We start from the raw sequence: 27,694 nt of genomic DNA on the forward strand, positions 1-27,694 counted from the left end.
GTTTCCTGATTGGGCTGGGTGCCAGCCTAATTGACACTGTTTCCTTGGGGTGCTTAGTCTTCCTTATCTGATATAGTTCTCCTGTAATATTATGTAAAATGACCTTATCTCTAATGTGCTGTCTTATCTATGAACAAGCTAGGAACGTGGCTTGTTCCTCTGGGGGAGGACCCTTTTTTTCCCCTGCTCTGGATTCAATTTCTGTTCCCCATGGTGAGGTCATCTTCTTGAGTTCCTCCTATGTTAGTCAACAGGGTGAACAATGTTTCCTCCAAACGGCAAGGGGCCAGAAAAGGTGCTTGGGTCTAAGCGATCTGCTCAGTGACACCTTCACGGTTGCAGTTTGCCATCAGCAGTGTTACAGTCCGTGGTGGAGTGGATAGAGCAGGGGCCTGGGAGTCAAAGGTCATGGGTTCTAATTGTGACACCGCCATTTGTCTGCTGTGGGATCTTGGGCAAGCCACTTCACTCCCCTGGGCCTGTTACCTCATCTGAAAAAATTGGGGATTAAGACTGTGAGCCTCATGTGGGTCAGGGACTGTGTCCAACCCGATTTGCTTGTATCCACTCCAGCACTTAATATAGTGCCTGGCACGTAGCAAGTGCTTAACAGATACTATTATTATTATTATCATTATTATTATCAGAGTCGGCTTCGAATTGAGGAAAACACTATAGTCTGAGGCACTCTTTTTACAGATTGAAAAAGCAATGTTCACCCTAGATCCCTTGTTCTCCCTAAAAATAACATAATTATGGGGTGGCGGGAGAGCAAATGGAGAGGACTGGGAGGTAGCAGGGGTGAAGAGGTGGGATGAGACAGTAGCGAGAAAAGGGGAAAGAAAGTCCTGAAAGCGCTGTTTTGTCAGGGTGGATTCCATGATGGGATTAGTGGTACATCTCTGTCAATTAAATGATGATATTTATTGAGCACTGACGGTGGGTAGAACAGTCAGTTTGAGTGCTTACTCTGTGCAGAGCACTGTACGAAGAGCTTGGGAAAGGACGATACAGTAGAGTTGGCAGACAGGATTCCTGCCCTCAAGTAGTTTATACACTGTAATAATAATAATAATGTTGGTATTTATTAATCGCTTCCTATGTGCAGAGCACTGTTCTACGCGCTGGGGGAGATACAGGGTAATCAGGTTGTCCCACATGAGGCTCACAGTTAATCCCCATTTTACAGATGAGGTAACTGAGGCACAGAGAAGTTAAGTGACTTGCCCACGGTCACACAGCTGAAAGTGGCAGAGCCGGGATTCAAATCCATGACCTCTGATTGCGAAGCCCAGGCCCTTTCCACTGAGCTACGCTGCTTCCCCACTGTACTAAGTGCTTGGGAGAGCCCAATACATTCAACACAATCCGTGCCTTCAAGGACCTTGCAATGTAGTAGGGGAGACAAATGATAAAATAAATTACAGCTAGGGGAAGGGAGAGAGAAGAGGAATATCTATATAAGTGCTGTGGGGCCTGGGAATCCCCAAAGGCTCCCCTTCCTCCATGGGACTTTTTGTGTGTGATATTTAAGTGCTTACTATGTGTCAGGCACTCTATTAAGCACTGCAATAGATACAAGCTAATCAGGTTGGACACAGTCCATGTCCCACATGAGGATCACAGTCTTAATCCCCAGTCTACAGATGAGCTAATTGAGGTACAGAGAAGTTCCCCAAGTGCCCAAGGTTACTCACCAGGCAGGAGTAGAACCCAGGTCCTTCTGTCTCCTGGACCTGTGCTCTGTCTCCACTAGAACACGCTACTTCCACACTGCTATCTTTCCCAGCATTGGTTTAGTGGCTTGATCTTTGTGTTTCCCTCCTCATATTCAAGTCCCATCCTTCCCATGCCCAAGAAAAGTATCCAGAAAAAATACTGGTTCCTAGAGCCTGCTTTGTGTAAACTAACCCGTTAATCTGCACTGATTCCATGTCTTTCTGGATGGAGCGGCTTATCAGGAGGAAACTAATCAGTGCTGTCTCAGACCTGGCCATGCACACCTCAGCATGTCTCGCACACTACACACGCACACTCTGATTGGCCACTGTTTTGCTTCCTGTTGCCGATAAGTGCGGGTTATGTTCATAATAGCGAATTCATCTAGAGGCACCTCTTTTAGAGAGATCTATAAATTTTAATCCCCCCGAGCTGAGTTTTTTCAACAATAAGAAATGGGATGGTGAGCCCCCTCTGGGACAGGGACTGTCTGACTTGATTATTTTGTATCTACCCCAGTGCTTAGTTCAGCGCTTGATACAAAGTAAGTGCTTGTCAAATATCATTATATCACTGTTGTCTTGATCGTCCAAAGAAGAATTTATTTGGCTTAACATATTTTTCAAAAGCTTCCTCCTTTATTTTCAGGACAGATCATCATTATCATTGGTATTTATTGAGCACTGACTGGGTGCTGAGCATTGTACTAAGCATTTCAGAGCGTACAAAAACTGTAGAAGGCAGGGTTCTGCCCTTGAATTCTTTATACTCCAGTGATAGATATGTTGAACAAGAGTTTAAGGGAAAGCAACAGGACTAAAACATATGTATTCATTTAAAGACACCTCATAGAGATCTGCAGATTACCGAGGAAAACAGCTTTTCTGGTGAAAGTTTGCAGATTGCTGCCAGTGGTCAGAAGAGTCAACTAGCGCTGGGTACATGGCATTATGATAATAACAATTATGGAATCTGCTAACCGCTTACTGCGTGCCGAGCACCGTACCAAGCAGTGGGGTAGATACAAGCTGTTCAGATCAGAAGCAGTCCCTGTCCCAACTGTGGCTCACAGTCTAAATTGGAGGGAGAGCAGGCATTTTGCAGATGAGGAAACTGAGAAACAGAGATGGTAAATGACTTTGCCTAAGACCCCACAGCAGGCAAGTGGTGGAGCCTGAATTGGGACCCAGGTCTTTTGACTCCCAGGCCCATGCTCTTTCCACTATGTCATGCTGCTTCTCATAAGCAGTTGCATATAGTCACATGAAATTACCCCCTCTTTTAGATGGATCCTTAAATTTTAATCCTGACCTGCCCAAGGGAGTTTTTTCAACAATAAGAAATGCCATAAAAAAAATTGCGCCTTCAACCTGTGGGAGCCTGAAATTACATATTTATTTCTATTTGATTCAGCCCAGGTAGGTATTCAGAAGGGGTCAGGGGACGATTCCTGGATCATTATCAAGTTATCTTAACCAAAGAAGTTGCAGTACATAGCATCGACATAAATAAATGCCATTTAGAACTTTTCCATTTCTTTATACCTCCAAGTCACTCAGTTCGAAGGTAGCTAAGGTTTTCTTGACAGTTCACTCAATTATGCAGGCTCTGGGCTGGTGTGCTCATCATTTTGCATCAATAAAGCAATCATTGGTGTATATTGAACTCTTACTTGTATTTTGCATACTGACCTAGGCACTTAGGAGAAAGTACAATACAGTAGAATGGGTAGAAGTAATCTCTGCCCTCTAGGAGTTTTCAGTCTAGAAAGATAGATGGACATATGAGAAGCAGCATGGCTCAGTGATAAAGAGCCCGGGCTTGGGAGTCAGAGGTCGTGGGTTCGAATTCCAGCTCTCCCACTTGTCACCTGTGTGACTGTGGGCAAGTCACTTCACTTCTCTGTGCCTCAGTTACCTCATCTGCAAAATGGGGATGAAGACTGAGCCTCATGTGGGACAACCTGATGACCTTGTATCTACCCCACTGCTTAGAACAGTGCTCTGCACATAGTAAGCGCTTAACAAATGCCAACATTATTAACATTATTACAGTAAGTGAAGCAGTAGAGTATAAGATATGTACATATGTACTGTTGGGGTAGGGTGAGTATCAAAATGCTTAGTCACTCAGTCAATCATTTATTGAGCGCTTACTGTATGCAGAGCACAGTACTAAGCGCTTGGGAGGATACAGTAGAGCAATAAACAGACACATTCCCTACCCACAGCGAGCTTACAGTCTAGAGGGGAAGATACTAATATAAATAAATTACAGATATGCACACAAGTGTTGTGGGGCTGGATTAAGGGAGCGAGTCAGGGTGATGCAGGAGGGAGTGGGAGAAGAGGAAAGGAGGGCTTAGATGGGGAAGGCCTCTTGGTGGAGATGGGTCTTCAACAAAGCTATGAAGCAGGAGGGAGAGTCATTGTCAGAAATGAGGAGGGAGGGCATTCCAGGTCAGTGGCAGGATGTGTGCAAGATCTTATACGGACTGTTGGATTTAGCACTCGTCTTGAAGCAAAGTGCTAAACTTACCTTTGGGGAAAGTTGCCCTCTAGACACTAAGCTCCTTGTGGGCAGGGAATGTGTCTGCTGACTCTTTTATTATACTCTCCCGAGTGATTACTACAATGCTGTGCACACAGTAAGCATTCAGTAAATACCACTGATTGAAAACTCTCATTGATATTTTGGTCTGTTTGGACAGTCTTACTGCCTTTCGAAAGTTTCCACTGTGACGAACAAGACAAGTTATGTCTTAGTATCGGGCCTCTTTTCAGTGTTTCCTAAGCTCTGAGTACGGACTGGGCGTAATTTTTTTTATAGCATTTGTTAAATGCTTCCTATGTGCCAGGCACTGTCTTAAGAGCGTCCATGTCCCACATGGGGCTCACAATATTATTCCCCATTTTACAGCTGAGGTAACTAGGGCACAGTGAAGTGAAGCAAAGAAGGTCAAAGCAGAAAAGTGGCAGAGCCAGGATTAGAACCCAGGGCCTTCTGACTCCCAGTCCTACGCTCTATCCATTAGGCCACACTGCTTCTCTGATAATATGGGGAAGATCACCTGAGTCTCAGGTAAGCGTCATGGGGTGCCTTGGCAAAGAGTCCTGAGGCTGATTTGGAGATGAGCTAAAGGTCCCTCTCCTGCCTGGAGAAATGGAGGGGACCCCAACTTGTCACTGAGATTGCCGTAGTTCCGGTTTGCCTTTAATTTTCATCTGAGGCACAGATGGCTCGGGAACTGGGTAGTGGCCCTGCTGTCCAGCTGGGAGTGTATCCTCTGCCTGCGACTGCATAACTACCTTTCTTGCTGGCCAGTGACCAGGCTATGATCACCAGACACAACCCAGCAAAACAAAGGAACTTGAGCAAGAGAAATATGTGACTCTCAATTGAATGGAAGCAGCATGACCCAAGTAGAAAGAGCCCAGCCCTGCGAGTCAGAGGACCTGGGTTCTAGTTCTCGCTCTGTGTCTGTAAACTGTAGACTGTAAATTCGATATGGACAGGGAATGTGCCTAATTCTGTTGTATTCCAAAGTGCTCAGTATAGAGGTCTGTACATAATAAGTGCTCAGTAAATGCCATTGATTGGTTGGTTTCCTGCCGTATGACCTTGGATAAGTCACTTCACTTCTCTGCCTCAGTTATCTGTAAAATGGGGATTAAGATTGTGAGCCCTATGTGGGACAGGGACTGTGTCCCACCCAATTATGTTGTTTCTACCCCTGCACTTAGTACAGTGCCGGGCACATCATAAGCACTTGACAAATACCATTAAAAAAAAGAATGGAATCAGCGCAGCCTGCTGGAAAGAATCTGAGTCTGGGAGTCAGAGGACCCAGGTTCTAATCTTGGGCTCTGCTGTTTGCCTGCTGTGTGAACTTGGGTAAGTCACTTAACATCTCTGTGCCTACTTAAGTCTGTAGGACAGAGGAGGTGCCGGACCTGATTATCTAGTGTCTACCATGGTACTCGGTACATCAATCAGGCAATCGATTAATCAGTGTAATTTATTGAACATTTACTGATGTGCAGAGAACTGTATTAAGCGCTTGGGAGAGTACAGTAGAATAGAGTCGGTAGACATGATCAATGCCCACGAGGAGCTTATAGTCTAGAGGATGTAGTAAGCGCTTAGCTAGTACCGCAATTTTCATTATAATGATCATTATTATTATTAATGGCTCTCTTCCTCAGGAGCTCCTGCGGCCTCTATGTTTAAATGTCATTTTCGTTTTCCTTCCCTAGGTGACCGAGTTGCCATCGAACCTGGGGCTCCCCGAGAAATCGATGAATTCTGCAAAACGGGGAGATATAACCTGTCTCCCACCATCTTCTTTTGTGCCACCCCGCCTGACGACGGGAACCTCTGCAGATTTTACAAGCACAATGCAGATTTCTGTTACAGGTTTGTTTCCTTTTACAAGTTAGCTAGTTCAGTCATGCCTCTTGTGAGCACGTGGGAGCTACAGGGGAAAGAGGAGACAGATAGGAGAAGTGCAGATCACTGGGTTAGAGCTGATCGAAGGAGGCCTTGTTGTATATTCTGTGGTTGAGAAAAGGCCCTGGTGAATCAATCGATCGTATTTATTGCCGAGCACTAAATTAAGTGCCTGGGAGAGGGCAATATAACAGGGTTGATAGCTATGTTCCTTGCCCACAGTGAGCTTTCAGTGAAGAGAGGGCTATAGACAAATTATGGATATGGACATAAGTCCTGCAGGGCTGAGGGAGGAGTGAATAAAGGGTGCAAATCCAAGTCCAAGCATCACGCAGAAGGGAGTGTGAGAAGAGGAAACGAGGGCTTAGGAGGATACATGCTGTTAATAAGGCACATTTCTTTTGGATCCCGCTCCAGCTAAATCCATGAAAGCTGAAAGGGAAGTGCACATTTAAAGATGGGCTCTCCCTTTAGCGGAAGTCTTGACCCATTCAGATTCAGGCAGAGTTGGGCTGCCAAGGTAGGGAAGCTAGCAGACAAGCCTGCTGTCAGCCTAAGGCTCCTGAGAGCCACGTTCTGGAAGGTCACATTTCCAAGAGAGGGCAGTTTAAGGCGGGAAACGTGCGGCAGTTTTAAAGTCAATGCAATAACGGTCATCTGCAGAGCCAGGGCGACCCGCCACAGAGACTGTGATATTCTCGATGTTCCCTGAGACCTCAGGAAGAGCAGGTCCTGCTTTCAGATTCTGGGCCCTGGCAGAAGGGGGAGCTGATCACCTTTGGAAAACAACTTTCCTTCTCATGAACCCTGTCTTCTGTCACGATGCCAGGCCGCCGGGCCAAGTCAGGAAGAGCCAGGGCTGCTTGGCTCTGGGAGTACTTGGGGGGTTCTGGGAGTGATTGGGGGAGCTGATTGACGCCCACTCCAGGGAGGGTAAGAATGAGGCCAGGGCGCAGAGGAAGTTCCATGAAGTGCAGGGGGACTAGTTTGCAGTCCAGAGTTAGGGGCTGCTGGAGAGGGGCTCACTAGGCAGCAGGAGAGGCTGCCACTCAGAGTGGCTCCATTTATTATCACAACAATAATAATAAACAGCCTAATGGGTAGAGCACAGGCCTGGGAGTCAGGCAGACCTGGGTTCTAACCCCAGCTCTGCCACTTCACTTTTCTGTGCCTCAGTTACCTTATCTGTCTGTAAAAGGAGGATTAAGAATGTGAGCCCCAAATGGAACATGGACTGTGTCCAACCTGGTATCTACCCCAGTGCTTAGTACAGAGTTCCTGGCATATTAGTAAGCACTTAACGAATACCATTTAAAAAGTGCTTATTAAGCATTGGGATACTTGTTTGGTTTTGTTGTCGGCCTCCCCCTTTTAGACCGTGAGCCCATTGTTGGGCAGGGATTGTCTCTATCTGTTGCCAAATTGTACATTCTAAGCACGTAGTACAGTGCCCTGCACATAGTAAGCACTCAAATACAATTGAATGAATTAATGTACAATAATCAGGTAAGACACAGTCCCTTCCCCACATGGAGTCTTATGGTCTTAAAAGGAGGGAGAACAGGTATTGAATCCCCATTTTACAGATAAGGAAATTGAGATCCAGGGAATGACTTGCCTTTGATCCCACAGAAGGCTTGTGGCAAAGCTGAGGAGAGAACCCAGGTCCTCTGGCTCCCAGGCCTGGGCTCTTTCCACTGGGCCTAGCAGCTTCCCATTTCAGGCAGGGTCCCCAGTGTGTTCCCAGCCTGCTTCTGTGGGCCACCCCCTACCTTTACGCCTCTTCATTCCCCCCCACCCCCATAGGGATTCCTCACTGCTGCAGGCAAACTGCCTTTTTACCTGTACTGTCTTTCTGATTTCTACCTCCTGCTGGTCTAGCTGAAACTGCTCTCAGAGACTATTCGCAGGTAGCCATGTTGAGTAATCTGTCATTCAGCTGGTGGTATAGATGAGTCGTCCCTGAGCCCCGAATGGAAGTAAATCCCAAAAGATTGAGTCACTGGCCCCTAGGTGGACACATAGAGCATTTTACCCACTCAAGGAAGGCTGGCTTGGGCCCTGGAAGAGAAGAGTTTTGCTAGTCTCCATGTTTTTTTTCTTCTGGAATCCATTATTAGAGAATTTGGAGTGAAAAGTAAGAGAGAAGAGGGAGATGGTGGCCCCAGGCTGCCTGCCAGGATCCAGAATCGAACAGGGCAAAATCATTGAACTGAGCTGAATGGAAGAGGCAGGAAGGCTAACATAAAGGATATTGAGAGACCTGCCCTCAAAGGCACACTTACAAGCCCGTGGGAAATCCCCAGTCATAGCCAATGGCAGAAAAGGGATGGTCATTTCCTTGGAAGGACAGAGAGGTTTGGTGACCAATGATGAGGAGACATTTCTATGTTAGCCAAGTGATTTGCATTAGAATGACAGACACCCATTTCCTACCAGGTAGCTGAGGAAGACAGAAGGAGAGAGGGGCTTCATGGTGCAGGAATAAAGGCCAGGTGTAATCAGTGGTTTTTACTGAGTGCTTACTATGTGCAGAACACTGTCCTAAGTGCTTGGGAAAGTCCAATACAACAGAATCGGCAGACATGTTCCCTGCTTACAACATATTTACAGTCTAGAGGGGGAGAAAGACATTAATATGAATAAATAAGTAATTTATATAATTAAAAGATATTTACATAAGTGCTGTGGGGGTGGGGCAAATATCAAATGTCCAAAGGTCGCATATTCAAGTGCATAGATGATGCAGAAGGGAGAGTGAGCCGGGGAAAAGAGCTTCATCAGAGAAGGGACAAAAGGGGGGCCAGGTTTACTGGCATCTGCAGGAGAGAAGGATGAGAAGCAATTATATTTGGGGTCTTGGAGAATAGGAGTGGAGGGTAGGCAGGCAAGAAAACAAAGGAATGCCAATCACAAGGCCGCACGGAGTACAGAGACACATGCTGTTGTGTCAGTTTGGCTGCTGTGCTGGGATATAATTCCCCTTTAGAAGATTTCAGGAAGTTCAGTTCTCGTTTCTGTGAAGTTCTTGGGCACTCAGATATTTGTTGTTTGAAGATGACGGTGATTAAATGACCGGGAGTGGAAATCCATAACTAGTAGCCAGACAGGAAGGTCAGGAAGAAATGAGAATGAAAGATGGGGAGGAGGGGCCCCACTGCCAGCGTTCATTTTTGAGCTCCAATATCGGGGGCACTGGACCAAGAAATAATCGACTTCTCACCCGACTTCCCAAGTAGAAGAGGAACACACTGGTGAGAAATCGCCCGCAGGCTATAAATTGGTTGCAGCTTGCAAACTTGAAGCTGTCAGGATTTCTGAAGGAATGATTATTAAGCACCTGCTGGTTGCCGTGTAGTGGGCTGAGGAATACAGGAAATTGGGTCATTATTATTTTGCCGAGTCCAAGAAATCAGAAACATTTTTCTATAGTGGAAGTGGGGGAGTGTGAAATGAGCCTCTTGCTGACCTTTGGTCATGTTAATCTTGGAAATGCCCTGCTGGATGTATTCAGGAGGGGAAGAGAGCCATTTGTAGTGTGCTTCTGGGAGGGCTTGTATGTGGAAGGAAAGGGGGTTCCAGTCTTGAACGTTGAATGTGTGTGTTTTGTACCCACAGGCTTCCTGACAATGTCACCTTTGAGGAGGGGGCTCTAATTGAGCCGCTGTCTGTGGGGATTCATGCCTGCCGGAGGGCTGGAGTCACTTTGGGAAGCAAGGTTTTAGTGTGTGGAGCAGGTAAGGGCTGTCTAACAACAAATCCTGTCCTCCTCCTGACTTCCCCAACACTGCAGACAGCACCATTATGCTCCCTGTCTCACAAGCACATAACCTTGACCCATCTCTCTCTACCCACTGTCTCCAAATCCATTCGGTCTACCTTCACAACATCACTAAAGTCTGCCCTACTCCTCTTGATCCAAACTGCTTTTATGCTTTACTTATCCCATTCTGAGTATTGTATCAGCCTCTTCGCCGACTCCTTTGTCTCCCCTCTCTCCCAACTCCAGTCCATATTTCACTGTGCTGACTGAATCATTTTTCTAAAGAAAAATTCAGTCCTGTCTCCCCTCTCCTCAAGAACCTCCAGGTGTTGCACATCCGCTTCCGCATCAAACAGAAACTCCTTCAAAGCAACCAATTAGCTTGCTCCCTCCTACCTTTCCTCCCTTATTTCCTATTACAACTCAGCTCAAACACTTCACTCCTTTAAAGCCAGTCTACCCACACCGTATTTTTGAACTCGTCTATCTTGCCACCAACCCCTTTCCCTCATCCTCCCTCTGGCTTGAAACTCCCTTCCCCTTTGTATCCAACAGACCGCGACCACTCTCCCCACCTTCAACGTCATAATTAAAATCACATCTCTGCCTATGCCCTCATTTCTCCTACTCCCCGCTTCTGTGTCACCCTTGCACCTTTAAGAACTAGATATCCTCACCCCACCCTCAGTCCCACAGTGCTTATCTGCGTATCCGGAATTTATTTCAATATCTGTCTCCCACCTTAGACTGAAAGATCCTTGTAGGTAGGAGTACTAACTCTGTAACGTACTCTCCCAAGCATTTAGCCATTGACAGTTCGGTAATTTAAAATATCAATCACTGACACCCATCCCTAACCCTTGAATCCTAGTCCCTGGTTCTTGCCCTTCCCTTGAATGGTATTTTTCATTGATGAGGTGGTAGTGGACTGATTTATGATTTTCAGAATTTCAGTCATTACTGTCACAGTGTGATATGTGATAATATAGTATGGGAAAAGCATGTAATAGTAACTGATTCAATGGGGATCAAGACATAGTAAAAAAAGCCACCATGACTGACATTTTCTCAATATAAATGTCTATATTATTGAGCACTTACTCTTTGCCAGGCATTGTACTAAGCTCTGAGATAGATACAAGATAATCAAGTGAGTCATAGTCCCTGTCCCATATGGGGCTCACAGTCTTAATGCCCATTTTGCAGATAAGGGAACTGAGACTCGGAGAAGTGAAACCTCTTCCCCAAAGTCACCTAGTAGACAAGTGGAGTAGCCAGGATTAGTACCCAGGTCCTTCCCCCTCATTGCTGTTTTACTGTAATCAAATACTGTAAAGTTGCAAAAACAAAGAAGCACCCAGAAGGCTGAGGCAGAGGCCGGGAAACCCTGACACATCACCCCTTGGCCGATGACATGAGGATCGTGTTGTACCAGACAGATAGATGTTGTGGGAAGAACATCCCCCAACTCTCCCTTCACGCTGTTTCCAAATCATGTAATGCACATGTGTTCTAGCAGAACTGACTGAAGTCGATGAGAAACCGTCATGGAGCTGTGTTGGACACTCTCAAGTATTTTTCATACTCGGGATAATAGTAGTTTCTTTTGACTGTACTGAGTTGAACAAATAAATTGAGAGTCCAGAAATGAATTCTGGCCCCTCTGATGGCCAAGAGACTATCAGGCTATGAGCGGTCATATTTTCATTCACAACTCAAGGAGTAATAGCCATCATCAGCACCATGTCCAGCAGCCGGGGGACTTGGGAAATCTTCCAGACACTCATTCTGCCCCCAAAACTCTTGGTTTTCTGGCTTTAATGAATCCTTCTGACTTCTTCTTCTGCTTAGGACCAATTGGATTAGTCACTTTGTTGGTGGCAAAAGCGATGGGAGCCTCCCAAGTGGTAGTGACTGGTAAGTTGTCTTTATAAACTGGTGCCGTCGTCATTTTGTTTGGAGAAGGAATCTGGATACGGATAGCTTGCAAAGTTTTCCTTTTTCCTTTCACCTGGCACTCTGTCTTGGAGGGGGCCCGCTGGTCTCTGAGGTATTACTCAGGATTCATGAAGGCCCTTTTTGCCTCTCCCTTCTTTTCTGTCACAGTGGAGTGAGAAACATGGCGACTTTGGAAGTGGTGAACCAATCCCAAGGTTCCAGCTGTTGCATGGCACTCAGAAGCTAAGGCCTTCCTTCACATCAGTTATTACCAGAGTGCTGTGTAGGGGTGCCATGCCCTATCAACTATTTTGGGTGCCCAGTTTTATTATGGCAGTTTTAAGGGTTTACTATGTGCTAAACACTGGGGTAGATACAGGTGGCCACATTGGATGTAATCCCTGTCCCCAAGGGACTCATGGTCTAGCTCACCCCCATTTTATATTTGAGGAAACTGAGCAGTCACAGAGGCTAAGTGACTTGCCCAAAGTCAAACAATTATCCAGGGCCAGAACTGAGATTAGAACACAGCTCTCCTGATTCCTAGACATGCATACACATATATGTATTATTATTATATTATGGTATTTGTTAAGCATTTACTATGTGCCAGGCACTGTAGTAAGCTCCAGGGTGGATACAAGGAATTTGGAATGGACACAGTCCCTCTCCCAAATGGGGTTAACAGTCCCTGTCCCACATGGGGCTCCCAGTTTCGCTCTCCATTTCACAGATGAGGTAACTGAAGCACAGAGAAATGAAGTGACTTGCCCAAGATCACACAGCACACAAGTGGCAGAGCCCATGAGCTACTGACTTCCAGGCCTGTGCTGTATCCACTATTCCATGCTACAGTCTCTTTCTACTAGGTCATGTGCCACCTCTCCAGATGCAAGCCTTTCCACCCTTAGTTCTGGTTCAGCAGTGTTAGAACTTGGTTTTCACTGGGTTTAAATTCACCGTGAAGTTTCACATCTGACTGAAAGTTTTTAACCTCAGATCTGTCCGCTCCACGCTTGGGAAAAGCCACGGAATCCGGGGCCGATTTCACCTTCCAGATCAGCAGAGAGACTCCTCAGGAAATTGCAGGCAAGGTGGAGAGCTTGCTTGGTTGTAAGCCCGAAATCACCATTGAGTGCACAGGGGCCGAATCCGCCATCCAAGCTGGCATCTACGTGAGTATTTCCCCTTTACATAAAGCCAGAGTTGGGTTGCTTTGCCTCTTCGTGAATATTGTAGCTGAGTCAGAATGGCATTGAATACACACTTGATGAACGGACAGTACAAGGCACTTGGAAAGTACAGAATAAAAAAGCGACATCTACCCTGCCCACAAGAAGCTTGCATTCTAATAGAAACAAATATAAAATTATTTACAACTAGAATGGTCACAATAAATAATGGGAAAAACATGTAAACATGAGTGCAGAGGCTCATTCAATCAGTAGGATTTATTGAGCACTTACTATTGACTAAGCGCTTGGGAGAATACAGTATAACGGAGTTGGTAGACACGTTCCCTACCCACAGTGAGCTCACAGTCTAGAGGGGTAGCAGATCTGGAAGATGAGTAAAAGTAAGCTCCCAAGTGCTTGAGCTGGTTGATGGTCTTTTACGGCTTAGAGTGCTGGGAAATAGACCAGAGAAGGATTATTGGAGGAGTTGGGATTTTGAGTATGGAGAGTTATCAATGATGATAATTGTGGTGTTTGTTAAGCACTTACTAAAATAATAATTATGGTACTTGTTAAGTGCTTACTTTGTGCCCAGCACTGTACTAAGCGCTGGGGTAGATCTAAAATAGGTCCCACGTGGGGCTCAGAGATTAAATAGAAAGAACAGGTATTGAATCCCCATTTTACAGATGAGGTACCTGAGGCACAGAGAAGTTAAATGCTCTTAAGAACTCATCATCCCACTAATCACTGTAGACATCACCACCACCTTTCCTGTCTCACAAGACCATAACCTTGGTATTATCCTCAGCTCATCATTCTCATTCAATCCAGGTAGGTGTAGTAGATAGAGATGAGGCCTGGGAGTCCAAAGGTCATGGGTTCTAATTGCAGCTCCTCCATTTGTCTGCTGTGTGACCTAAACAGCGTGGCTCAGTGGAAAGAGTACAGGCTTGGGAGTCAGAGGTCATAGGTTTGAATCCTGGCTCTGCTGTGTAACTTTGGGCAAGTCACTTAACTTCTCTGTGCCTCAGTTACCTCATCTGTAAAATGGGGATTAAGACTGTGAGCCTCATGTGGGACAACCTGATTACCCTGTATTTACCCCAGCGCTTAGAACAGTGCTCTGCACATAGTAAGCGCTTAACAAATACCAACATTATTATTATTACTTCTCTGGGGCTCACAGAGAAGTAATAACAGTTCCTCAGTTCCCTTATCTGTAAAATGGAGATTAAGACTGTGAGCCCCATGTGGAACCGGGACTGTGTCAGCGTGATTTGCTTGTGTTCACCCCAGCGCTTAGTAAAGTGCCTGGCACATACTAAGTGCTTAATAAATACCATAATTATAATTATCTTTCGCCAAATCCCATAGATTCTACTTCCACAGCATCACCAAAACCCACCCTTTCCTCTCCATCCAAATTGCTACCAAGCTGATCCAAGCACCTATCATGTCTCACTCTACTTGCGTCCTCACTGACCTTCCTGCCTTCCCCAACTCTAGCCCATACTTCACTCTGCTGTCCAGATCATTTTTTCTAATACAAAGTTCAGTCCATATCTCCCCACTCTTTAAAGCCTGCAAAGGCTGCCCACCCGCTTGTTCATTAAATGTCAGCTCTTTACCATAAGCTAATAATGTTGGTATTTGTTAAGCGCTTACTATGTGCAGAGCACTGTTCTAAGTGCTGGGGTAGACACAGGGGAATCAGGTTGTCCCACGTGGGGCTCACAGTCTTAATCCCCATTTTACAGATGAGGTAACTGAGGCACAGAGAAGTTAAGTGACTTGCCCACAGTCAGCTGACAAGCGGCAGAGCCAGGGTTCGAACCCATGACCTCTGACTCCAAAGCCCGTGCTCTTTCCACTGAGCCACGCTGCTTCTCATAAGCTTTAAGATAATCAGCTCTCCCCCTCCTACCTCACTCACTGATCTCTTACTACACCCCACTGCACACACGATCTCACCTAGCTCACTGCCGATCCCTCACCATTTTTCCTCTGGCCTGAGACTTTCTCCCCCTTCATATCCAACAGACCATGACTCTCTCCTTCAAAGCCTTCTTAAAATCACAAGAGGCCTTCCCCAACTAAACCCTCATTTCCTCACCATCGCTTCTGCATCGTCTGTGGACTTAATATCTACCCCTTAAACACCTACCCCCAGCATATATATACATATCATTATACTCTCCCATTCCTCCTATCACTAATTCACTAAGTGCCTAGTACAGTTCTGTGCACCCAGTAAATGTTCAATAAATGCTATTGATTGATTGGTGTCTCAAAACTTCCCACTGTACCTTTTTCTTGACTCTCCTCCCTTATACCGTTCCGACTGCCCTGAACTCCTTCCTCCGGCCTTTATCGTGTCTTTTACCTGTACTCTTCCAAGCTCTTAGTACAGTGCTTAGTACACAGCAATCACTCAGTAAATGGTATTGGTTAAAGCCAAGAGAGAATCAAAATGAGAGTCAGACTACATTCCTGGGGTGTGTACGCTGACTTTTGGAGAATTCCCGTCGTAGAATTTTGTGGGCTTAACTGAAATCAATCTTTAATCAAACTCTGTGACAGAATTCAAGGGATCACCAAACCAAATTCTCCATGGCTTGCCAGGTGCAGTGATCCCACATCTGCATCAAGCACTTAGTACAGTGCTCTGCCGTAGTAAGCGCTCAATAAATATGACAGAATGAACATTGCATCACCTGGTTCCATGATGTAATGGTTTGCACTCTGGACCCTGAATCCAGTGATCCAAGTTCAAATTTCTGTGGGGCTTGGTCAGGTTTTTTTTTTGTGTATGTTTGTTTTTTGGCGGTTTTTTTTTGAGAAGTTGAGTGGCCCAGTGGATTAACTACAGGCCTGGGAGTCAGAAGGACCTATGTTCTAATCCTGACTCTGCCACTCATCTGTTGTGTGATCTTGGGTAAGTCACTTCACTTCTTTGTGACTCAGTTACCTTATATGTAAAATAGGGATTAAGACTGAGCCCCATGTGGGACATGGACTGTGTTCAAACTGATTAACTTGTATCTGTCCCAGTGCTTAGTACAGTAGCATAGTAAATATGCAGTACATATATGTATATACATACTGTGAGATGGGAATGTACATATACAGTAGTATGGTAAATGCTTAAATACCATAAGAAAAAGAATATATCAACAGCATTTATTCACTGAGCACCTTATACCATTCGTAGAGCAGTGCTAACTGCTTTGGGAATTTACAAAAGAATTATAAAATACAATCTTTGCCCTTGAAGAGCTTACCTGGTTACTTTGCCTCCAGCTTCTTAATTTTCTGTAAACCTTTTTAAGCTAATGTGTCACACTGAAATTCCTTGATGAGTCAAATTTTTTTTGATAAAAGATGGATGTATTTTAAAATTTATGAAAATATCACACAGTGACAAAAGTGGGACTAGAGCATTATTTTAAGGAATTAGGTCCTTTTTCCTATAGGTTTTATAGAAGCCATTATCTCTATCAGAATAGTATCTCCAAGGTAATAATAGCAATAATAATAATGATGGCATTTAAGTGCTTACTGTGTGCCGAGCACAGTTCTAAACACTGGTACATACAAGGTAATCAGCTTGTCCCTTGTGAGGCTCACAATCTTAATCCCCATTTTCCAGATGAGGTAACTGAGGCACAGAGAACTGAAGTGACTTGCATAAGGTCACACAACAGCAAGTGGCGGAGCTGTGATTAGAATCCACATCCTCTGACTCCCAAGCCTGAGCTCTTGCCACTAGGCCAGCTCTCTCCTCAAAATAAGATTGGTTATTTGTGACATGGCCTAGTGGAAAGAGGCTGAACCTGGGAGTCAGGGAACCTGGGTTCTAATTCTGATGCCACCACCAGTGCCTGCTGTGTGATCTTGGGGAACTCACCAACTTGTCTGTGCCTCTGTTTTTTCATCTTTAAAATGGGGATTCAATTCCCATTTTCCCTCCTCTTTTGACTCTGAGCCCTGTGTGTGCCCGCACTGTTACCAACCTGTTTATCTTGTACCTATTCCAGTGCTTAATACAATGCTTGGCATTTAGCAAGTATCACAAGAGTTGCTATTATTACTACTACTAATGATAATAATCAAAATAATTCCCTGCATGTGAGTACCCTTTTTAGACCACTTCCCTTGTACACACATACCCTTTTCCAAACCCAATTGATCCTTCACTACCAGTGTTGGCTATAGTGTTTTCCTGATCCTTGATCCTTTGATGATCCACTCCTCATCCTTTTTTTCTTTGTTTTTCCTTTGTTTTTGTTTCATTTGTACATTTATTTTTAATCTCATTTTTCCCTTTTGGTTTATTTTTCCAGGGGCATGCCCTTTTCCCTCTCCTTTTCTCTATTTTTCCTCTATGCTTTCACCTCCTTTATTTTTCTTCGGTTTCCCTTGTTTCTACTGTTTCCTTCCTCCTTTTCCCTTTTGTCTTGTTTTACGATCTCACTCTCTTTCCTCTCCTTTTTTTCCAATGTTCCCCCTCTTCTTTGCCTCATTCTCTCATCCTACTCTCCTCTGCCTGCCTTTCTCTTTCTCAATTACAGGCTGCCCTTCTCCGGTCTAAGAAGTGAGGAGAGGAGAGCAGTGAGGGGAGGCCATGCAGAACTAGAACTGTTTTTCTTTCCCAACACATAGAACAGGAAGAATAGAGGGTGTTACCACCTATCTTCCAGGGCACGGACTATCAATCCATCAATTAATGGTATTTATTGAGCACTTTCTGTGTGCCAACCACTGTACTAAGTACTTGGGAGAATGCACTATAGTTCAGTCATTCAGTCGTATCTATTGAGAACTTACTATGTACTGAGCACTGCACTAAGCATTTGGAAGAGTATAATATAATAATAGACACGTTCCCTGCCCATAATGAGCTTACAGTCTAGAGGGGGAGGCAGACAGTAATACAAATAAATAAATTAAATGACTGGATTAAATGCTCCAGTATATGCATGGGCAGGTTGAGAAGAGGGTGAGGAGAAGGAGAAGGGAAAGAGAGAGAGAGAGAAAAGAAAAGAAAAAAAGAGACTGACAAAGTGGTGGGACCCTCTGCCTTTAACCAGGATGCCATGACTGATGGATTTTTCTTTTTGAAATGTATGCTAGTTTCCTAAACCTTCTAAATCCCCTCTGGGCTGAGGATTGGACCAGCTAATCACCTGAGGTTACTCAAGGAACAATGGGATATAGTATTCATGCCCTCCAAGGCACCCAGGACAGGTAGCAAATATGCTGCAAATGGAGAGGGGAGTGTTCATAAAGCAAGCAATGAGCAGACAGCCTTAAACCAAGGATAAACAAGCGCAGTAAAAGGAACTGTATTTCTGGGGGAGGTTGGGGAGATTCCCATCTCACAGTGCTCCCCTAGCCAATACCGACTTGCGGTGGATATTTTTTGTGTGTGTGTGTGTTTTTTCAAGAGTGCTCTAGATGCAGGGTCTTGCTGCTGGCCACCTGAGCCTTTTAGTCAGACACATAACATGGTCTAGTGGGACGAGTCTGGGCCTGGAAGTCAGAAGACCTGGGTTCTAATTCCGGCTGTGTCACCCGTCTGCAGTGTGACCCTAGGCAAGTCACTTCCCTTCTCTGGGCCTCAGTTTCCTCATCTGTAAAATAGGGGTTAAGACTTTAAGCCCCATGTGGGACAGGGACCTTGTCCAACCCGATTATCTTGTATCTACACCAGTGCCTGGCACATAATAAGCACTTAACAAATACCATTACATAAAAGAACAAACAAAAATAAACACCATTAAAGGATGTGGTTCCCTGGGAGTTAAAGTTGAGTTGCTGTACTGCATTGAGCCATGGTTCTCTCCAGATCTGGTTTTCTCTCAGCAGCTTGTTTGAGACAGGGGAAGACCAGGACCTCCCACCTGGACAGCATACTGTGTTAGAAGCAAGGGTCGGGCTGGTTGTGTTTTGCACCTGGTTATAAAGACTTAACAATTGACTTTTAGTCCTGTCCCCCCTTCACCCAAGGCTACTCCAACTCTCTGTTAAAAGCGGTCAAGTGGTCATCTGCGTACCAGGCATCATTCCTCAACAGCCTGTGTTTTTGGTTTTGTTTTTAGTAGTATCAAAACGTTACTAAGTGGCAGGCATTGTATTAGGCACCAGGGTAGAAACAAGCTAGTCAGGTTGGACACAGTCCCTGTCCCACAATAGGGCTCACAATCTTAATCCCCATTTTACACGTGAGATAACTGAGGCACAGAGAAGTGAAGCGACTTGCCCAAGGTCACATGGCAGACAAGTGGCAGAGCCAGGATTATTACCCAGATCCTCTAACTCCCAGGCTCATGGTCTCTCCACTAGGCCATGCTGCCTCTGTCCCAGCCCCCTGCAGCAGGAGAGAAATTTTTGGTTCCCTACTCTGGGGTCACCCAGGCTACCAATAGAACCCAGGTGCGTCCATACTGCCCACCTTTCTCCTGAAGTTAGTATTCCAGTTCTCTGCATCTGGGGGAAGAGTGAGGACTGGAAGGCTAGCCAACCCCACTATTTACAATAGTGATTTCATTGTTCTCAAAAGTTTGATTGCTGGATCTACTTCTATCTTAATTAGCCATAAAATATTTGCATAGATATCACATTTTATGAGCCACATTCACAGTGACTACTGATGCTGCCATTAATAATTCACAGTGACTATTGATGTTTCTTAAGCCTGCTTTCTTTCCTTCTTGGTTAAAAACTGTTCCTGGGACTGTCTTACTGATTATTCATTCATTCAATCATATTTATTGAGCACTCAGTATGTGCAGAGCACTGTACTAAGTGCTTGGAATGTACAATTCAGCCTAGTTCCAGGCCTCTTCTAGGTTAGTTAACTTCACCATCAAATAGTGGAATTTATTAAGTGCTTACTTTGTGCCAGGCACTCCCCTGAGTGCTGGAGGTAGATAAAAGCTAATCAGGTTGGACACAGTCCATATCCCTTTGGGCTCACCCTTTTATCCCCCTTATGAGATCACCGAGGCACAGAGAAGTGAAGCGACTTGCCCAAAGTCACACAGCCGATGAGAGACGGAGTCGGGATTAGAGGTCTGGTCCTCTGACTCATGGGCCCATTCTCTTTCCGCTAGACCATGCTTCTTTGCCATCAGTCAGTCATATTTGTTCATTCGATCGTATTTATGGAGCGCTTACTGCTTACTTTGTGCAGAGCACTCTACTAAGTGCTTGGAATGTACAGTTTGGCAACAGATAGAGACAGTCCCTGCCCAGCAACGGGCTCACAGGCTAAAAGGGGGAGACAGCAAAATAAAACATGTAGACAGGTATTTATTGAGTGCTTTCTGTGTGCAAAGCACTGTAGTAAGTGCTTGGGAGAGTACAGTACAGTAGATTCCACAGACTAGAACTGACTTTGTCAAAGAAAGGCAAATAAGTGCTTAGTGAATATAGAAACCTTAGCAATTTCTTCTTCATGGGTCTATCAAAGAGTAGCAACTCCTTGTCCCTGCTTGTCACTTGGGGGACCAAGTAGGACTTGGATCTGTTCTCTGGGTTGGTTGGTCAACTGCTCTGCCTTCCTGAGCCTGACTGATTATTTCCACCTGAGTGTATCCCTCTTTGGAAAACAGAAAGAGTCTCTTAATCCTGGATGATTCCCACCGGAACTCCAGGGCAGCACCGTAAAAATTACTGGGAATTTGACTTTGATATTGACCATATCTTGAGGTTAAGAATAGATTAGAAGTAGTGGAGAAACTAGTGAGACTCTCAGTGAGTCAGACCTTAAATCTGAAAAATGCTGATTGACTGCAAACGACAATGGAGGAATTTGTCGAAAGAACCAGTCTGGTTGAGCGGCTCCAGCAGCTACTGTCTGTCAGTGTCCCTCCCTTCACCCAATTTTCTGAAGTTAGCATCCTGTCTTGTCTGTCTTCTTTCCTATCCAAATTTTGCAGGAAACAGTAAGTACCAAGGAATGAGGAAAGGAGTAAGATGGTGGTGTGGAATCCAGCACCAACGGGATGCAGTATATATACCCTAGTGGGAAGGGCCTGGCTCCACCACTTACCTGCTGTGTGACCTTGAGTGGGTCACTTAACTTCTCTGTGCCTCAATTCCCTCATCTGCAGAATGAAGATTCAGTACCTGGTCTCCCTCCTCCTTACTCTGCAAGCCCCATGTGGGACCGGATTACCTCAGTACAGTACTTAGCACACAGTAAGCACTTAACAAATACCACAATTATTACTATGATTTGTGACTACCAAGTCAATCCTTGGCACAGGCATCAAGGTGAAACTTGAACCTTCTTCTCCCCTAAACATCTGATAGGGAGGATGTTTCCAGTTGCTACATTTTCCCTGGCTCAATCTAGCAAGCCAGACCCTAAAGCTGGAAAAGCCTAGCCAACAGTAGCGCAGGTGGGAGTTGCCTGAATTTAGGGAGTACATCAACACCATTGGAAATGTCTCCTCCAATATCCAAATATCCCCATCACTACCTCTGGGGGTAGGGTCTTGAGGCAGGAAGAAGTCTATATTAGAAAGGAAGGAGACTCCAGCGAGATTTAATTCAGATCAGCGTTCATTGGCTCAGTCCTATTTATCGAGCGCTTAAAAGAGTACAGTTCAACAGTAGACACATTCCCTGCCCACAAGGGGTTTACGGTCTAGAGAGGAAGGCAGATGTTAATATAAATAAATGACAGATACATACCTAAGTGCTGTAGAGCTGGAAGTGGGGAATGACTAAAAGGAGCAAGTTAGGGCCTTCCAAGACCTTTGCAATGTTTAAAACATGGCTTTGGGCACTGGTACCTAAGCATTCTAGAGAAAAAAAGAGACATCATGGGGAGAATTCCCCCCTTAGAAACTCTTTTTTTTCCCCATGGTATTTGTTGAGCATTTACTCTGTGACAGGCACTGAATTAAGCTCTGGGGATAAACCAGCTAATCAGGCTTTACACTGTCCCTGTCTACATGGAGCTCACAATCTTAATCCCTATTTTACAGATGAGATAATTGAGGGACAGAGAAGGGAAGTGACTTGCCCGAGGTCACATAGTAGACCAGTGGCGGAGCTGAGATTAGAAGCCAGGTCCTTCTGACTCCCAGGACTGTGCTCTATCCACTAGGCCACGCTGCCTCTCACCCCCTCTCAAATAGTCATATTTATTGAGCACCTTCAGATAACGCTGCTCTGTGCACTTGTTACTGTGGCTTGCCAAGAAGGGTGTTTATTCATTCAATAGTATTTATTGAGCGCTTACTATGTGCAGAGCACTGTACTAAGCACTTGGGATGAACAAGTCGGCAACAGATACAGTCCCTGCCGTTTGACGGGTTTACAGTCTAATCGGGGGAGGCGGACAGACGAGAACAATGGCAATAAATAGAGTCAAGGGGAAGAACATCTCGTAAAAACAATGGCAACTAAACAGAATCAAGGCGATGTACAATTCATTAACAAAATAAATAGGGTAACGAAAATATATACAGTTGAGCGGACGAGTACAGTGCTGTGGGGATGGGAAGGGAGAGGTGGAGGAGCAGAGGGAAAAGGGGAAAAAGAGGGTTTAGCTGCGGAGAGGTAAAGGGAGGATGGCAGAGGGAGTAGAGGGGGAAGAGGAGCTCAGTCTGGGAACGCCTCTTGAAGGAGGTGAGTTTTAAGTAGGGTTTTGAAGAGGGAAAGAGAATCAGTTTGGCGATGTTTAGCACAGCATCAACTGAGCTTTGAACTGTAGCTCTCTGTTCGGTGGTAGATTATGAGATTTTTAACCCCTAGAGGGCCAGGAATCAGATCTAATTCTCCCCTTTGTATTTTGTTTCCCATCTCCGAGCATAGTGCTCAACATCCATTCATTCAGTCGTATTTACTGAGCGCTTACTGTGTGCAGAGCATTGTACTAAACACTTAAAATGTACATTTCAGCGACAGATAGAGACAATCCCTGCCCAACAATGGGCTCACAGTCTAAAAGGGAAAGACAGACAACAAAACAAAACAAGTAGTCAGGCATCAATACAATCAAGATAAGTAGAATCAACAGACAGTAGGCACTTAATAAATGCTATTATTTCTATTATTACTATTACTTCTTTGCCATTTTTCATTGATTGGACTTGAGTGATGACTTCTCAATAGAACAAATGTCGTGACTTTTTTTAAAATCATTATTATTATTATTATTATTTCAAACTGGGCTCATCAGTAAGGGATATGGAGAGCATATACTTTATCCCTATTTACAGAGGAGGTGACCGAACCACTCTAGAGTGTAAGCTCGTTATGAGCAGGGAACGTGTCTGCTAATTCTGTCGACCTCTTCCAAGCACTTAGTGCAGTGCTCTGCACATAGTGAGCGTTCGATAAGTACCGTTGGTTGGTTGATTGATTGAAGCCCCAAGGGGTTGAGAGACTTGCCCAGGGTCTCACAGCAGGGCGGAGGCTGAGCTTCCTCCCATTCCGTGTTCACTGGGCCGCACTGCCTCCCACCCTGATCAGTTTTCTAGGCTTTCTTGGATAATGGGAAATGTAGCTTCTCATCAGAGTTCCCTCCGTGTCTCCCCCTCTAGACTGTAAGTTCATGGTGGGCAGGGAGCATGTGTATGGATTCAGTAGTATTGTACATTTCCAAGTGCATAGTACAGTGCTGTGCAGACAGTAGTCGCTTAGTTAATATCACTAATTGATTGATGCTGGAGCCTTACTGATTACTCAGAAGTTCTCTGATGGTATGTTCAGAGCCAAAATCTTCTTTTACCGCAGAACAGAAGCATTGGTGTGGTCATGGTTTGTAGCGCCTTGGATCTCTTGAGTCGGCCGTCCAACCGCTGGTTGTGCTCGGTCTTTAACTTGATTAGCATGACATTAGGACGGTCTCTGTAAATCTCTCGGGCACCAGAGCTATGAGGTCCTACAAAGTTTTGATGACCGGTGTATTTGCCGATTTATTCCCACTGACCCATTCACGGTGACTCTGACAGACTAGGCCCAGTCTTTCAATGACTCTCTGATAATCTATCTCCTGAAGGACCGTGTGCCATTTCATTGGACCTCAGAGGTAAAATTCCTTGGTAAAAAGAGAGCTCAAGGTTTTATGGAAACTCTCAGGTGTTTTTTCATCCCAGAGAGCACAGTGCCTGGCACAGAGTAAGCATGTTAACAAGTACCATTAAAGAGAGAGAGACAGAGACTCCACTGATCCTCTGTGTTTGGTTGTAGCAGAAAAGCTTATTAAGCTTAGCTCTGTCAGCCCTCGCAAGGTACTTCTCTTACGCTTTTTGGTATGCTTGATTTCCTTTTGACACCTCATATAAGCTTTCCTGGCCTCATTTAGTAAGTAAAAATAAATAATTGTTAAGTGCTTATTGTGTGCTAAGCAGTGCATTTACTGCTGGGGTAGATAGAAGATCATCAGTTTAGACACATTCCCTGACCCATGTGGGGCTCACCGTGTAAGTAGACAGATATTGAGTCCTTATTTTACAGATGAGGAAACCGAGGCAAAGAGAAGTGAAATGATTGGCAAATGATCACACAGCAAGCAGTTGGTGAAGCCAGGTTTAGAACCCTCCTCTGACTCCCAGACCCATGCTCTTTCCATTAGACCTTGCTTGGGGGAGCTCTCCAGAGTCTAAAGAAAAGATGCTTTACTGTGAGAAGCGGTGAGGCCTAATGGGAAAAGCCCAGGATTGGGATTCAGGAGACCTGGGTTTGAATCCTGCCTGTGACCTGGAATCCCTCCCTTTTCGTATCCAAGAGACCATCATGCGCTCCACCTTCAAAGCCTTAGTCATATCATATTTCCTGAGATATTGATTCAATAGTATTTATTGAGCGCTTACTGTGTGCAGAGCACTGTACTGAGTGCTTGGAATGTACACATCGGGAAAAGATATGCTGAGAAGCAGTGTGGTTCAGTGGAAAGAGCATGGGCTCAGGAGTCAGAGGTCGTGGGTTCTAATCCCGGCCCTGCCACTTGTCAGCTGTGTGACTTTGGGCAATTCACTTCTCTGGGCCTCAGTTCCCTCATCTGGAAAATGGGGATTAAGACTGTGAGCCCCACGTGGGACAACCTGATTCCCCTGTGTCTACCCCAGCGCTTAGAACAGTGCTCTGCACATAGTAAGCGCTTAACAAATACCAACATTATTATTATTAATACGATTGAATGATTGATAATCTCAGCACTATCACTTGCCTGCTGGGTGACCATGAGCTTCTTTTTCTTTTTCTAATTATTCCACCAGTTTTTTGGACAGTTCCCTCATCTAAGATTTAATACCCCTGGGTAGCTTTCTTTGGCCTTCCTTTCCCAGCATCCCGGTCGAAAAATCCATCGTGTTGTGATCACCATCGTAGTTTGGCTCCCCCATGTAGCCCAGTGACACCGGGCTCTGGCTGTTATTTCAAATTAAGTCCAGAATTCAAAGAGGTAGAGCATCTCTCTAGTGGTGGCATGTCAACTGATCAGCCCAAGTTAATTAGGCCTTCCCTAACAAAGCAAAGCAGTTTTGGATTGAAGGTTTCAAAGGACCAGGAAAAAATTATCTGAAAAAGGGCACAATGCAGGTGAGTCTCCCTTGTCCCTTGGGGAATATTTCTGCTGGTGTTTCTTGGAAAACCGTCAGCATGCTCATAAAATCATCACAGGCCAAAGGTCTTCCAACTTCCTTGTTAGCTCCCGCTTCCCCAGAGCTCAGAACAGATTTCTCCTTCCGTCTAAGTCTTAATTGAGCCTGTGGGTCAGGTAGTTTGGCCTGGAAGATTGCTCGGACTCTTCTTCTCCTGTCTTTCAACTTTAGTCAGATGGCTCCTCACAAATAGATAGATGTGTACTAAGTTATTTATCTTGGATCCTCTAGTTGCTAACATGATTTTTGAAAATTTTTAATGTTATTTGTTAAGCATTTACTAGGTGCCAGTCACAGTATTAAGCACTGGGGTAGATAAAAGCTAATCGGGTTGGACACAATCCGTGTCCCATATGGGGCTCACAGTCTTAATTCCCATTTTAGATGAGAAAACCATGGCACAGAGAAGTGAAGTAACTTGCCCAAGATGACACAGCAAATAAGTGGTGGAGCCAAGATTAAAATCCAGGTCTTTGACTCCCAGGACCTCGCTCTATCCACTAGACCACGCTGCTTCCACGATGTTTATGTCCGTCTCCCCCATTAAAGTGTAAACTTGCTGTGGGCAAGGAATGTGTCACTTCTTTATGCTGGATTTCCCAAGCATTAATACAGTTCCCCACCCTACATGGGTTTCTTTTAGTCCAGCCAACCTTCCAGAGTGAGGGGCAAAGCGTGGCAGGGTCGGGACAGCCCCTCCATCTACTCCTGCTTGGCTGGGGGGAGCCGGGTCCTTTGGAGTGAGGGAAATTCCACCTTTCCACCTGTCAGTCTACCAGACCTCTGGGTGTGTGCAGAGCTATTGGAGCAGTAGGGGAAAATGGGTTGGCCCAGTCTCAGGAGGGCTACATTTTGAGCAGGGGACACTGGACCTCTAAAGCTGTCGATCAATCAATGGCATCTATTGAGCACTTACTGTGTGCAGAGCACTGTGCTAATAAGCACTTGGTAGGATTCAGTATGAGAGAATAGGTAGATATGCATTTCCCATTATGACCTCTGACCCCCTGTTTTGGGTGGAAAAGGGGAGGTTTTCCAAATGCTTGAGATGCCCCCTAGCTCTTTCCTTGACCCCTGCCTCTCTTCTCCTCCTTTGGCCCCCCTTCTGGACGGGGGGCTCATTGTGGGCAGGGAATGTGTCTGTTATGTTATATTGTTATAGTGTACTCTCCCAAACAGTACAATGTCTGCACAGAGTAAGTGCTCAATAAGTACAACTCTGCCACTTGTCAGCTGTGTGACTGTGGGCAAGTCACTTCACTTCTCTGTGCCTCATTTACCTCATCTGTAAAATGGGGATTAACTGTGAGCCTCATGTGGGACAACCTGATGACTCTGTATCTCCCCCAGCGCTTAGAACAGTGCTCGGCACATAGTAAGTGCTTAACAAATACCAACATTATTATTATTATTATTAGTTGATTAACTTACTGGTAGTCCCAGCTTCCAGCATTGTGCCCCTGGGTGCAGTGTACTATGCTAAGCAAGGAGGAAGGCCAAAACAAAGAGATAATAATAATAATAATGGTATTTAAGTGCTTACCTATGTGCCAGGCGCTGTACTAAGCGCCAAGGTGAATACAAGCTAATCGGTTTGGACACAGTCCTTGACCCACGTGGGGTTCACAGTCTCAATCCCCATTCTATAGATGAGGTAACTGAGGCACAGAGAAGTGAAGTGACTTGCCCAAAGTCACACAGCAAATAAGTGGCGGGGCTGGGATTAGAACCCGTGACCTTCTGACTCCCAGGCGCGTTCTCTATCCGCTCTGCCATGCGACACATTGCCTGCCCACAAGGAGTGAACATTCTAAAGAGGGAGAAGACAAGAAGAGATATGCAGATTGAATAATCAAGATAAATTTACAAATGTACCATTGAAGATACTTAGATACTGCAGTGCCGATGATGGGCATAAGCAAACGTGAGGGTTAGAGATGGCCAATGGATTTATGTGACTTGGCGTGCTGGAATTATTGAAAGAAAGTTCCTTGTGGGCAGGGATCACGTCTACCAACTCTACT

At 45.2% G+C, this 27,694-nt stretch overlaps 1 protein-coding gene across 1 annotated transcript in view; it reads left to right on the forward strand.

Moving 5' to 3' along the window:
- The window catches only part of SORD (sorbitol dehydrogenase), a 49,956-nt gene that overhangs the window by 14,718 nt on the left and 7,544 nt on the right, over positions 1 to 27,694 (forward strand). Inside the window, exons 4-7 of the mRNA XM_029071255.2 lie at positions 5,976 to 6,135; positions 9,787 to 9,905; positions 11,783 to 11,848; positions 12,869 to 13,044. Of these exons, the coding sequence (XP_028927088.1) occupies positions 5,976 to 6,135; positions 9,787 to 9,905; positions 11,783 to 11,848; positions 12,869 to 13,044 (521 nt within the window). The remainder of the gene's footprint in view (positions 1 to 5,975; positions 6,136 to 9,786; positions 9,906 to 11,782; positions 11,849 to 12,868; positions 13,045 to 27,694) is intronic.

Source organism: Ornithorhynchus anatinus, chromosome 8 (assembly GCF_004115215.2).
Source record: "Ornithorhynchus anatinus isolate Pmale09 chromosome 8, mOrnAna1.pri.v4, whole genome shotgun sequence".
NCBI lineage: Eukaryota > Metazoa > Chordata > Mammalia > Monotremata > Ornithorhynchidae > Ornithorhynchus > Ornithorhynchus anatinus.